Below are 14,657 nucleotides of genomic sequence, written 5' to 3' on the forward strand. Positions count from 1 at the left end.
TGTCCATGACGCATAACTTAATGAGTCATTCCTGTAACATAGTCATTGATAATTCATTTTTTATTCTGTTTGGTTGTGAAACTGAATATTCTCCATTTCAACTGATTACCATTAGACAAAGAAATATCCTGGTAGGAACTTCTACATTCTAGAAAATTTCTTGTGTTTCATCTGCCTTTATTAGAGAATGTAAGGATGAAATACTCAATTCTGGAGATTCATTAGGAATGTTTTTCACGTATTGCCTTCAATGAAATGTTTCTGAAATGAGCTCATTATCGTTAATGTCTTCACAATAGAACTCTGCAAATTCTTTGCAGTTATTTCTCAATTGGTCTGAATCGTTTCTTTATAGCTGAGAAAAGAAAGTAAACCTTTTTTTAACTTCCTCGCGTGATTCCAAATGTTGCTTTAAATGAGCACCTAATGTGTCGATTATAGACAGAAAATTTTACACATGAAATATTTTTTTACATCGAGATGCACACACAGACTCTGAAGATTCTTCAAGATAGTATCATGCATGCTGTAAATTCTATTTCTTTTGGGGTTATCTTTATAATCAGCACTATGATTTTTCTTTTTGATTAACAGTTCGTGCTGATTGAATCTACTGCAAGTACTATTGATAAAATTAGCCAAAGATGCAAAACTTTTTGATGCAATGTCTTATGTGATGGTTCTATTCTGTAAAATTATGCTTTCCTTATTGATAATGCTCAAAAGGGCATTCTGTATCTCCATTAGGAGAATGGTCTCCAGTTTTCCATTTCTGTGGCAAGGCTTTGAGATTCATTTTTTGTTTCTATTGGTTGATTCCTGTTTCTAGCAATTGATTTAGAGCTTCAAAAATATGATTGTAGCCATTATTCAGAATGTTAAGAGCAGTTCAGGACAACAATAACAAATTAACGTTTTTCTTTTAATCTTACCTGCATTTTTGCTGCATTATCATGGTTCTGTTGGTGACAGTCTCTCATTGAAATGTCAAGGCTATCCAAGAAATTACAAACAGTATCTACTATATTTTGAGTACTATGCTCCTCCTCAAACAAAAATCGCAAAAATGTCTCAACATGCACTCCAAGTGATAAAAATCAGCTGCTCAACATGGGAGAGATTTGGCAAGAAATCAACACTTATTGAGTAGTATTTGGCTGCTTTTAGCTTGCTGATAATCATCCTTAACACATTCTGTCCCATTACATTAATAAATTCATTGCAAATATCCTCAGACAAATATGACATATTTCCTTTGCCACAATTGTCATAGTTTTGTATATGATCAGCAACACAAGGATCAAATTCATTTATTGATTCTAAGCATCCCTAATCATTTTCATTATTTTGAGAACTTCAGGAAACCCAACTGCAACAGTTCTTTTTAGTACACTGTTCCAATAGCTCACCACATTATTAATTTTGGAAAACAACCTAACGTGCACTCGTCCAGTAATTTTACTTCTTGCGACATAATTCATCATAGATTCCCTGTACTGTAAACTGTTCTCATGCTCCTTTAATAAGTTTTTTATTTGCTTCCAATCTTTGTATCCACTGGAAGAACTCAAATTATTGCCCAGAGTATTATTAAATAGACGGTAAGAATAACAATACACGAATTTCTTCGGCAGCGAATATAAAAGCCCCTTTCTTCCCAAACACCCACCATTCGTCAGTTTGCGAGAGAAAACACTTCGATTTAAGTTTCTGGTTTTTCTTTTATCACTTACATAAGAAAAAACATGTAGAAGTTTCGGAGAAGTCACTATTTTTTTTTTGGAAATACTCGGGCCTTTTGTGAACCCAAATATTGTGTAACTGTTCAGATTTCATCACAGTACTTACCAGGGCCATGCGATATATTTTCTAAAGTACATCTGCTTGTGAGTCGAGGTGACCTGAGTCGAAGATCCAAGCTGTGATGTGCATGTAACTGTCTTCATAACTGGAACTGATGAACGCGAAACACAAATGTCATCCACTGTGTGATATGTGGGTCACATTTCTAAGCTTTGAGCTTCAGAGATATCTTGAGATGATGAGCTCGATGAGTCACACTGCCTGTTAGTTTCTTCAACTGCCAAAAGTGAAGTTAGTTCAGGTAGTCAGCTGATATTTTCTTTTTGAGTTGCAATTTTTGTTCCTTTCTTATGAACGACTTGAGTATGTCCTTTTTGACATTATTAAACAATCTACAAAACCACACAGATACATAAACTTTAGGTAACTTTTTAATAAATAGACAATTAAGTAAAGCAAATCATGTTCAGTAAAATGTCACTTAACAAGCACCTCCAATATCGAACTAATGTTTTGTAAGATAGGAATTCCAACACTGCCGAATTCAGCTAGACTGGTGACAATGTGCTTTGCCGCGATTGTACCAGCGTGCCAGACTTCATGGCAATGTTGCAAACTCTCTCTAATGATGTTGTACTCTTTTTCTTTTCTCGACTTATTGCCTTACACTATCTGATCATGAATTCCAATTCTAATTTGTCGAAGTTAGCTAACACAATGCCAGTGAAGGTACCTAAAAGGCAGTTTCTATCTTCACAACAAGTTTAGTTTATGATAATACGATACTACCATAAAAATTACATTACAGGTGGTGTAGTCCATTAAAAATCTTTTTGAATTTTATTTTTGGGATTTAATGCATTGTCTCATTGTACATGGATACCTTTTGAAACTTTTTTTTTCACTTTATGAATGATTCGTGTTACGAGTAAGATTCAGGAACGAATTACGTGTGTTAAGTCAGGTGCTATGGTTAAACTTACAGAAAACAATTGTATTCTCATTGTGCTCAAAAACAATAAGAAGAATTCGTATCTAATCACTGAGAAGACTATAGATGTAATTTTTGAGGGAGAAGCTGACTTACTCGAGAAAATACCCCAACTAATTTAAGGATTACACAAGGGATTAATTTCTGAAAACTAGCGAGTCCTCCAGTGACAGTCATGGGTTCTTGTTCTTTTCTTTTTTTTTAGTAAGTAGGACGGTTTAAATTTTGAAATTAACTTTTCGGAAATGTGAGAAATGTTCGTAACTTGGCAATAAATTTTAATTATTTGTTCTTCAATTCCAAAAATTCACTTAAAAAACCAACTGTAATAACCCATCAAGCCGCGGGCCTTGGACTTTGTGCCCCTTGGGCGCCAGACGTAGATACGGTACTGGTGGATAATAATTTAATTAATGTCTGCCCATATCATTTCAGATGAGCCCATACTGAATACTATGCCACTAGAATTCTGACTGCAACGTGTGGAAATACTAGTTCAAAACGGCCTTAGTTTTGTAGTCGTTGCTGTGGCTTGTGGAAGACCAGTTCAAGGGAAGTAAATCTATGGCTCTGTCAGTTTACATCTTTGGAGATCACTTAAATGAGTTTGTGTGGTGTCATAGGGTTTGTAGGTGTGGGTGTTTAGGTGTTTGTTGTGCGGCGTTGTGTAGGGGGAGCGAAGGTTAGATTTTTGGAAAATTACAGCGCTTTTTATTGACACTTAGCAACGGATTGTAAATGTTCTGGAAGTTCCGGTTTATAGTGGCTGTGTTACGTCTTGTAGACACTCCGAACCTGTTGTTCCGTTCCGAATTTCTGATAATTTGTACTTATTTCCCTGTTGAGTGTTGTTGCACGATTCCCTCACTTCTACGTTTTATGCCTGGATGTACAGCTAAAATATATTCATGCATAGTGAAATATTGAATGCTTAAAATAGCTGCGGTTTTACAGATTTGGAGGTCGGGATAGACGTTGCAGCGTAAAGGTGTGTGTTACTCCATATCACTGCCAGCGGCAAAAGCGTGCCAGAAATGTCGAGCAGAAGAGCGAGAAAACGGAGCCCTAGTTCAGTATCGAGTGAAGGCAGCAAACGCAGTAGAAGCTATTACGACGATGCCGATTTTGAGGAAGAAGAAGAAGGCTATCGGTTACACATAGCGGATGTTGGTATGCGATATAACTACATAACGTCGTAATTACAGAAAATTGTACATAAATTGATGGGATGCATGTTGCATAGTATTACTTAGGCAGTTGTACAACAATTTTCAGTTCCCTTTAAATTAAAGTCACACATCTTGTTCTGGGAGTAACTAGTAGCTTTTACAGTATGTTGGTAGCTCCACATCCTTTCTCACTGTGTATGGCTGATTCGTGCTACTAGAAAAGCCGCTTTGAATTGTAATAATGAAGAATGGAAAATGTACTAAATTCCTATAAGTCAGTGGACAACAATGTGCCAAAGTAATAATTAGTCTCTCATGCTCATAGTCATCTGTATTTTTTTTGGAAATCAAAATTTATTGTACCACCATGTTTATAAATTATTTTCCTCGAGTTTAAAGGTGTATAATATCAATTATTCAGTCCACAAAAAGCTGAGGAATTCATACATAATTGATATTGTAAGAAAGAGGCACCTATTGCTGATCATTAATATTGAACTAATAAAAAAATCAAAACTGTGTTTATCATGTAATATAATTTTCCTCTACTGATTCACTACCAGTGAACCCTACATTTCATGGTGATTCACTCTTGTTAAGTGTCAGGGATAGACAAACATAGTATTCATTTTAATGTCCTCTATCATTTGACAGACAGTTACAGCAAAAATGCATGCAGCGCTCTGGAGAGGAATTTTCACTGCTACATTGTCAGATGAAAACTGTTGGAGGTTTACAGAGAAATGGCTTTTGCAAGCAGTACGTGGTTTATGAAGGTCTCCTGTAAGTTACAGCAAACAAGGACAAAGATACTGCTAGACCAAAATTTTGTAGAAACTGTTATGTATGAGAGCACATGTACACTTTGGAAACTTTCTTGTTTTTTGTAGGTAGACTGCCCAAAACTCGTCATTCACATGCAAGACTTTCAAATGTGCGTAGGGTTGGTTGAATTATTTTCTTTGATTAGATGTGTAACAGGAAGACTTTGGAGGTAGATGAGGGAAAGTGGCATAGTTTCATATTAATATTGCTGTGCGACAGAAGCTCATAATCAACAGCCTTTTGACATCATCTGCTGGATAAAGGCTGCCAACACACTTGCCTAAACATTATGGTCTTCAGCTATGTGAATTAACATTGCTTCTGCAAGTTTTCTGAGTTCACTGTCGTAGCCTTTTTTTCCCCCTTTTAGAATCGAGCCAAGTATTTCCTTGTTCCATGTTCCATCCATCTCAGTTTGGTTACAGTTGTAATTAAGCATCTTCGACTTAAGTCTTTTCCCTTTTTCCTGGCTCTCCTGCCAACTCCCAGCTTGTCTCTTTCCATTGCATTCTGTCATAGGTCAAAACAGGTAATGTGTGCCAGTTGTAAACTTCCCTTTTTGTTTAGGCACATCAGTGTCTTGGGTGTGAAAGTGCTGTATTTACTTTACCAAAGGCAATCTAGGTCAGTGTTAATCTTCTGTTAACTTCTTTTGTTGTCCGTCTAGGTTTTCTAATTTACTTTGAAATTTTCATTATTTATCAAGAAAATTATGATGGTTACAGAGTTGATGGTATCACACACCATAATGTTGACACATTCTATTGAGTTAAAGTTCCTGAATACTGAGACATCCATTTGATGTATTGCTCAGCATCAAAACCGTTTGCTCAGTTTCTAATGTGTAAGCCTGAATTTGGAGAGAGAATCTAATGTACCAAGCTGTTTCACCAGGTGAAACAAAGGTGAATTGTGACAGTCTGAGTGGGTTACTGTCAGCTTTTTAATATTTTTTGGAATTACTGTCTGTGTGCTTTGAGGGCTGTTTTTTTGTAATAAAAGCTAAGGCATTATAATGAAAATAATTGTTCAAGAATGATAAAATGACAAGAAATGTTGACCAATAGTAAAATGTTTACAAATATTTAAAACTATAACACATTAAATGGAAACTAATGATTAGAAGAGGGAAAAGTATAAATGATGATGTGAGGATGGGTAAAATTAAAGAAAACGGAATATAAGTCAAACAAGTTAGCACTGAGGTGTCTCCCACTAAAGTGCATTATTTTTAGTTGGGGAACAGTGTGTTATGATGTAGGAGTAGAATCTAGCATGACGAGGAGTGGGGGGGGGGGGGGACATGGAAGGGTGGTTTTTTTTTTTTTTTTAAAAAAAAAGGATACCATGTCTTCAGAATGGCCTGGGATGGAGAAGTATCTGTTTTAATGCATGAAGCATATACATACCTGCAGACTTCCCATGATTGTGTCAGTGAAATAGTGAGATTATGACTCAGTACTAGTAGAGAGGAAGAGTTAGATGTAATAGACATAAATGTAATGAGGAGTGGGTTTGCAGTACAGTAGAAAAATTGTTCAACTGTGGGAGCTTGGCTGAACAGAAGGATAGACATATGTATAGTAATTCGGATGGACTTAAACAGCCAGGAGCACAATGGGAAGGGAAAGTGTACTCACAGTGCAAGAATTAAGTTGTATTATACAAGCTGCCCTCAGAAGAAGGTTAACAGAAAAGATAGCTTATGGATTTTTTTTCTTATAGTGAGGTTATAAATGGTAGAAACGGCATTATTGAGGAGTAAGTAACCCTAGGACGTTAGTAGTCAAAGTATTGTTAGAGAGCACAAGTCTTAACAGAAAACAAAGAACAGTTGCTAAATATCACATACCATATGTGGAGGAAATAATGTACTTAAGTGAAATATTCAGTCAGTGCTTAAACACAGGAGAAAACTGTTAGGACACCACGTGGTGTTTAAGACACTGTTGTGAGAATTGAAACATGTTACATCAGAATGTGAAGCAAAGAATGTTCCATGAAGAGTCACAAAGGAATTGTCAAACCCTGTTTATTACACTAGATATGTAATAATAGTAAAAAGTAAGGTCAGAATGCAGAAGAATTAGATCACTAAAGCAAAGGGTAACAAGGCTTGTCAGTAGGACCTAGTGAATGGTTAAGTAAGGTAGAGAGAGAAGAAGAAATTGCTTCCTGGAACAGCTGATGCCATTGGTGGAGTGTTACCAAGAGGTGGAACAGCATGTTTGGAAGTATAAGAAGCCATAAAATAACACAAAGGCAAATGTCAAGTAATAAAGAACACAGTAAAAGCTGAGCTATTTAACCATGAATTCAAGAGAATTGTGGGTGTGGCTGGGAAAGTCCAGGGGAGTAGTGGTACAGGAACAATGGAGGAATGATGTCAAAGGGTCCACATTTAATAACAGAGAAGTATATATTACCATAGGAGCAAGGAAGTAAACAAGCAGGAGAGGACAGAATAGAGAAATTCAAAAACTCATGGGTTTCACCATTGTGCCTTATCAAAGATCCCTATTTAACTTTAAAATCTCCTTAGTCCTGAAACGTTTCTGCTTATGCAGGTTGTTCAACTTCTGTACAAATAAGTGAGATGCCAGATAATGGAAAGAAGTGGTAGAAAGACCAAGGGACAATATCAAAAATTACAGGGCATTTCATCTTACTTGTATTGTAAGTAAAATATTTAAAGGGATGATTGATAAATATATTAGAGAATCTTTGCAGAAAGTGAGGTGATGGTGTAGAAGCCATCATGGATTCAGAGCAAGGTTTTCATGACTCAACAGCTAGCTAGTTTTCAGCAGGGTATATCAGATTGGCAGGAGAAGGCAGTTGATTGTATAGCCATTTATCTTTCCGAAGTATTTGATAGAATGAATCTCGTACAGCCAACAAAACTGCAAGGGATGGGTCCTAATGAAACCATATTATGTTGGTGCCGAGAAGTCTATGACAGAACATAAATTGTGAGTATGAGAGACTTCACATCAAATTTAACAATAATAGAGTTGTGCCACAAAGCTATAAATTAGGGCCATTGCTGTGTGTGGTTCATGTAAATGATTCAGGGGAAGTGATAAAGTCAAAATTGAAACTGTTTGCTACGAAGAAGTAAAAGAAGAAGAGGAAGAAGAAGAAGAGAGAAGGAAAAAATAATAATGTGGGAGGCTATGAGATTCTACAGGATGATTTAGAAGTCATCAGAAACTTTGTCCAAAGAAGTGAAATGTTGGTAAATCTAAAGAAGAGTAAACTTATCACCTCCTCAGATAGCACTTGTGCTATAAGACAAGACTACAAGCTATGACCTGACAGCATTACAACAAAACTGATATGTGGGTGTGACACTGAGTGCTGAGAAATTAAATTAGGGGGCGCACACAGGTCAGACAGTAAAGAAAAATCTATGTAGAAGATATCCTTAGTCCATTTACAGAAAGTGTCATCAGATTTAAATACATTCAAGATTATGGTCAGTTGGACAAGGGTAAATTTACTTTTATAGTAAATTATTGTACAGTAGTACTAAGAATGTAATATAATTGTGTGTTGTAAAAAATAACCATAATTGCCACCTTGGTTACAGCCATATTTGTGAACAAATAAAAATTGCACAAGCCTACATAAAAAAAACTACAAATAGTTGTGTTTGTGACATTGTGAGTATTCTGTTATATACAAACTTTTTCACTTTTTATTTTTTCACAGAACCCTCTTTAATGTCCAACAATAGTCAGTTGTCATACTTTCATCCCATCTTTCCTGAAACCTCCTTAATGTCCCATTGGAGCCACTCTCCTTGTGTTTCGCTATAATGACATAGATTTTGTGCATAGTAATCATTATGTGGGTATAGGAAATGACTTTCACACTCGAGTTACAACCTAATTTCTTGAAATTTCCCATCATGATTTTTGCAGTATAATATGAATATTTTTTATTCCCTAGAAAGTTTTCAGCACCATGTGTCTTATTCTCTAATATTCACCATGTTTTCAGATTTATGGTCCCTCATCAATTTGTGAATTTGAGGAAAACAGAACCCCAGCTTTCAATTTTCTTGAGTGATAATGAACAATTTTGTACAAAGGTTCTTAGAGTGGTAGCCATCTTGTGAGAAATACCTTACTAACTGCTTCATGAATTCCAGCTTGCGATGCGTAGTAATGGAAGCAACATTATTATTATTATTATTATTATTATTATTATTATTATTATTATTACTACTACTATTGATTTTTTACAAGATGTCCATGCAATATGTTCCTTCTACTTTGCCCAGTTAACCCCGTCACATTAAAAAGCATGATATTTTAGAGTACCTAGCTTGCTACTGTAAATAAAGTGCCACAAATAAACTATTTGTATTCCTCATTTTGAATACTTGTTAACACAGTCATAATCTGAATGGCTCTTTCATTTCAACTGAATGGTCTATAGGAAGGGATCTGTATATGAACTCATTATGCAGTAATACACCTTTGAGGCTTAGTGCAGGAGAATCAGTAAAATGAATACACCTTTGAGGCTTAGTGCAGGAGAATCAGTAAAATGTCTCCACTCGGCAGGATCATGCTCACCTCACAATTGTAGATTAACTTTTTGATGTCATTGCAGGAAACTGAAGAAATTTGTTCCTGGTGCTAGAACATTTTTACTTTTCAGACAAGAACCAACTACTGCAGCAGATTGCTTCAGCAAATTGACATCACACAGTCTTGTTCAGGATTGTAAACATCATTATTGTCTTAGGGTTCCTTTGCTTTTGAAATCATTTTCTCCCACATTCTTTAAATGAGTTGGGGAAAGAAAATACAAATACTCTCCATGTGGAACTGGATCAGTGGCTTCAGGAATACTTTTATACACATTTTGCTTCTTACTTTTTGAATTCATTCCTTGAACATATGAAAGTGGTTTGATAAGCCAGGAAAAAAAAGTTTGTTTCATAAACAATTCACCTTACTTCGCAAAATAGTCTCCTTTGAGGAATATACACTTGATCCAGTGATCCTCCAGCTTGTTCATCCCATTGCAAAAATAGGTTCTGTCAACCTCTGCAAAGTGCTTGTTGACTGCAGCTAGTACTTTCTCATTTGAGGAAAACTTCTTCCCAGCAAACCAAAGGTTTAGCTTAGGGAACAGGAAGAAATTGTCTAGAGCAAAGTCTGGTGATTAGGGTGGATTAGGGACCAATTCAAAGCCCAATTCCTGCACTTTTCCCTTTGTTATCGCTGATATTATATTAGATTAATGCTTGTTCCATTGATCATGAACACGGCACTTTGTAATGATGTGGAACGTGTCAGCTTAACAAAAGCTTTCTTTACCTGCCGTAATTAAAAGATTTTTTGTGTGTCTGGGACGGTGCGATATTCTAGTGAAAGAGCACTTTTTTACCTGTCACCATACAACAGGTCAGAGCCATTGTTCAGTATTCGTAGGTTAACATTCCCCTTTCGCATGGTGAATAATGATAAGGGAGGTTTCACAAGGCTTGAAAAATTAAGCAGCTGATAATCACCTAATAGTTTGGTGTTTGCACATTATTTCATGCTTTAGTTTTCTTTAAACAATGTGATTTATTTATTCTGGGTGGTAGCTTAGATCGTATTGTGTGGTAGACCTCTGTAAGTCTAGCGGAGCCAGTGAGTGTGTTGAAGATTGTGATACTGTCATTCTGTTTCGAAAATTTTTGTAATGGTGGTTGTAACGACACTGTTTTGTTGTGTAGCCCAGAGTCTGAGTTAGGTTGGAAGGTCGTAGTTTGGTTGAGAGTAGGTGGATGCCAACAAATGTGATTTGGACATTCCTGATTCCTGATTTTCTTCATGAAGGCAGTGGTGACAGACTTTTTTTTTTTTTTTTTACCGTAGCTGAAAACTTAGGTTAGATTGGAAGAAGCTGACAGTTCAGTTCTGAGTTAGCAAATGTCGTGAACAATATATCCCCCCCCCCCCCCCCCACACACACACACACACACACACACACATTGTGTTTTCCATAATTAGAATTATGTGGTGTGTGAAAACCTCTTTTGCTCCATTCTGGTATGATAGTTTCAAGTTTTAAATATGGTTCAAAGCATTAATATCATCATCTCCCATCCCAAAACCCCTAGTCCCATTGAGAAACCATTAGTTGTCTGTTTTTGTTTTGCAAATGTTTGCTAGTTTTTAATGACGTCATCCATTGACAGCACATAACTCCACAATGTTAATGTCATCATTGACAGTCAACACTGTATCACATTTTGTACTAAACTTGATATTGCGCATGAATGCTGACAATATTTTTCTTCTAACTGTCTCTAAAGAAAGGTAAGAATATGCATAATTGACATTTACATTGAGGCAGCTCTTAAGCTGTTTTTCATTATGTTCACCTTTGGAAGTGAGACACTGATCATATTGGGAACAATCCTTTGTATTCTTGTATCGTAGAAGCCTGCCATGTATGGTTTCAGTCTGTTTGACAACCACAAGCATCTCACTTATTGAAAATTTTCTTCAGGTACAAGATACTGCAGCAAGATCAAGACTATGGGATGTATGGTTAAAACTCCCAGTTGCAACCCCCTATAGATAATTTTGTGATGAACTGTATGTGGACAAGCACTGTCACCACCTGTTTCCAATTCCAGAATGTTTCACAGTATTTACCATTCATTGTTTAGGCAGAAGGCCAATGAACACCTGTTTCCTTCCCCTGCTGTGAGAAGTATGCCCATCACGTACTGCAACAGCACCCCCCCCCCCCCCCCCTACACACACACACACACACACACACACACACACACACACACGCTCTGCCCACTGGTGCTCCCTTGACGTCTCAGCGCGTGTCTATAACACAAATACCCGTATGATCTTCAACATTCTTCTGCAGTGCCACATTTCAGAAGGCTCTAGTCTCTTCTCATCTAAACTGTTTATTGTCCATATTTCACTCCATACGTGGCTACACCCCAAACAAATACCTTTAGAAAAAGACTTCCTAAAACTTAAATTTATATTTGCTGTTAACAAATTTTTCTTCTTCAGAAATGCTTTTTTTGCCTTACCAGTCGACATTTTATATCACCCATACGTTAACCATCATCAGTTATTCTGTTTACCAAATAGCGGAATTCGTCTACTGCTGTTAGTGTGTTATCTCCTAATGAAATTTCCTCGGCATTATCTGATTTAATTTGACTACTTTTCATTATTCTTGTTTTGCTTTGGTTGATGATCATATTTGACTACATTCCTTAATTCTTGTTTCGCTTTTGTTGATGTTCATATTACATCCTCCTTTGAAGAAGCTGTCCATCCCATTCCACTGGTCTTCCAAGTCCTTTGGTGTCTGTGACAGAATAAAATGTCATTGGCAAACCTCAGAAGTTTTTATTCCTTCTCCAAATTTTACTTTGGTTTCCTTTATTGCTTGCTCAATGTACAGATTGAATAACATCAGGGATAGGCTACAGCCCTGTCTCACTCCCTTCTCAACCACTGCTTCCCTTTCATGCCCCTCGACTCTTATAACTACCTTCTGGTTTCTGTACAAGTTGTAAATACCTTTTCACTCCCAGTAAACTGAGGTGGCTAAAGTCATGGGGTACCAGTGTGCACATATGCAGGTGGCAGTAGTATATTTGTACTCGGGTGATTCCTGTGATTCCTGACATCATTATTGCTATAGGATTTAACAGACTTAGAACGTGGAATGGTAGTTGGAGCTATAGTCGTGGGACATTCAGTTTTGGAAATCATTAGGAATTCAATATTCCGGTATCCACAGTGTTGAGAGTGTGCCGAGAATACCAAATTTCAGGCATTACCTCCCACCATGGACAACACGGTGGCCTACGGCCTTCACTTAATGACTGAGAGCAGCAACAATTTGCGTACAGTTTTCGTTGCTGACAGACAAACCAGTGTGAGACGTATGCTGAAGATATCTATTAGGACAGTGCAGAGAAATTCAGCTTTAAGGGGCTGTGACAGCAGATGACCAATGCGAATACCTTCACTAACAGCACGTCATCACCTGCTGCGCTTCTCTCTGTCAGACCTTAGACTGATCAGACGAATCCCGATGTTAGTTGGTAAGGGCTGATCGTAGGATTAGAGTGTGATGCAGACTCCACAAAGCCAAGTTGTCAACAAGGCACTGCACAGGCTGGTGGTGACTCCATAATGGTGTGGATAGTGTTTACATGGAACTGACAGGGTCTTCCGGTCCAGCTGCACGATCATTGACTGGAATGGTTACGTTCAACTATTGGGATACCGTTTGCAATCATTCATGGACTTCATATTCAGAAAGAACAATGGAATTTTATGGATGCCAACGCACCATGTCACTCTGCAACAGTTGTTCGTGATTGATTGGAAGAATATTCTGGACAATTTGAGTGAACGATTTGGTCATCCATACTGCCCTACATGAATCCCATTATGGGACATAATCGAGAGGTCAGTTTGTGCACAAAATCATGCACCGGCAATACTTAGCAATTTACAGAGGCAGCATGTCGCAGTATATCTGCAGTCGACTTCCAACAACTTGTTGTGTCCGTACCAAGCCAAGCTGCTGCACTACACTGATCGAAAGGTGGTCTGACATGGTGTTAGGAGGGATCCCATGACTTTTCTCTCCTCGGTGTATAATTTCAAAAAGAGTGTTCCACTCAATATTGTCAAAAGGTTTCTCAAAGTATACAAATGCTATAAATCTGTGTTTGCTTTTCCTTAACATATCTTTAAAGAGAAGTCTTGTCTTGTTTGATGAGGTTTCAGAATTGCAGCCGGGTCATCTTGACTTCTTGCCGAAATATCGTGGCGAGAAGTGAATATGATCCGGCTGCAATCCCAAAACCTCATTGAACATTCAGTACGCTGGGAAATCTTCAAGAATCACAAGTCTTGTCTTGCTGTTTTCCTCCGGAGTCAAAACTGACTTGCCCCGAGGTCAACAATTTTACTTGAAATTGCACATTAAGCTGTTAATACTGTTGGTGTTAGTTGTTTGAGAACATTATTGTAATTTTGGTGCAGGCCGGAGTGGCCGAGCGGTTCTAGGTGCTACAGTCTGTAACCATGCGACTGCTACGGTCGCAGGTTCGAATCCTGCCTCGGGCATGGATGTGTGTGATGTCCTTAGGTTGGTTAGGTTTAAGTAGTTCTAAGTTCTAGGGGACTGATGACCACAGCAGTTAAGTCCCATAGTGCTCAGAGCCATTTGAACCATTTTTTGTAATTTTGGTGGTCCTAGACTTACCTGCCCATCTGCAGCAACACATTGCCAGTCCTACACTTGGGTTTTAGTGTAGGATTTGTTTTAATTTATAAATTGAAAAAAAAAATACAAGGCAACTATGCTTGTGTGTTGTAAATTCTTCCAATTTTGTGGTTTCATCCCTGTGCAGCTCATGTTGTGCGCAAGGTGAGGTTATCATTCAGCTGCCTTGGCCAGCATGCTCTGATGACTTCATTCCTATTCATGATGTATGGAATGTTTGAATGGCTTATTGCAGATGGTCTAGCACTTTCTATGATGGATCCTGACAGAGAAATTATTGTTCTTGATGACATGTGATATGCTCCTCTAGGCTCATTGACAGACGCAATGAATTCATATCATGTGGGTTGTGAAGCAGAGTTGACTGCTGACGATGAGTACACACTATGTTAGGAAACAATAATTATAACTATGCCATGTATTTGTGAGGTAGTAAAAAATTGTATTCTAATATCTTCCTTCTTTTTCATCTATGCTTCCTCTGTGTTTATATTTATTTTTACACCTCATTTCAGCATTCACCCTCTCCTGTTAATCATTTTGCTTCCATACTTCATCTCATTCTTAACTCCTTT

At 37.4% G+C, this 14,657-nt stretch overlaps 1 protein-coding gene across 2 annotated transcripts in view; it reads left to right on the plus strand.

Moving 5' to 3' along the window:
- Positions 1-3,345: 3,345 nt before the first annotated feature.
- The window catches only part of LOC126416216 (serine/arginine-rich splicing factor 7-like), a 43,652-nt gene continuing 32,340 nt past the window's right edge, over positions 3,346-14,657 (plus strand). For both annotated transcript variants that reach the window (XR_007575417.1, XM_050083812.1), the window contains exons 1-2: positions 3,346-3,476; positions 3,749-3,964. Coding sequence is in view for 1 of the 2 variants with exons in the window: in XM_050083812.1 (XP_049939769.1) it covers positions 3,829-3,964 (136 nt within the window). In the remaining variant the exon portion in view is untranslated. The remainder of the gene's footprint in view (positions 3,477-3,748; positions 3,965-14,657) is intronic.

Source organism: Schistocerca serialis, chromosome 8, assembly GCF_023864345.2.
Source record: "Schistocerca serialis cubense isolate TAMUIC-IGC-003099 chromosome 8, iqSchSeri2.2, whole genome shotgun sequence".
NCBI classification, from domain to species: Eukaryota; Metazoa; Arthropoda; class Insecta; order Orthoptera; family Acrididae; genus Schistocerca; species Schistocerca serialis.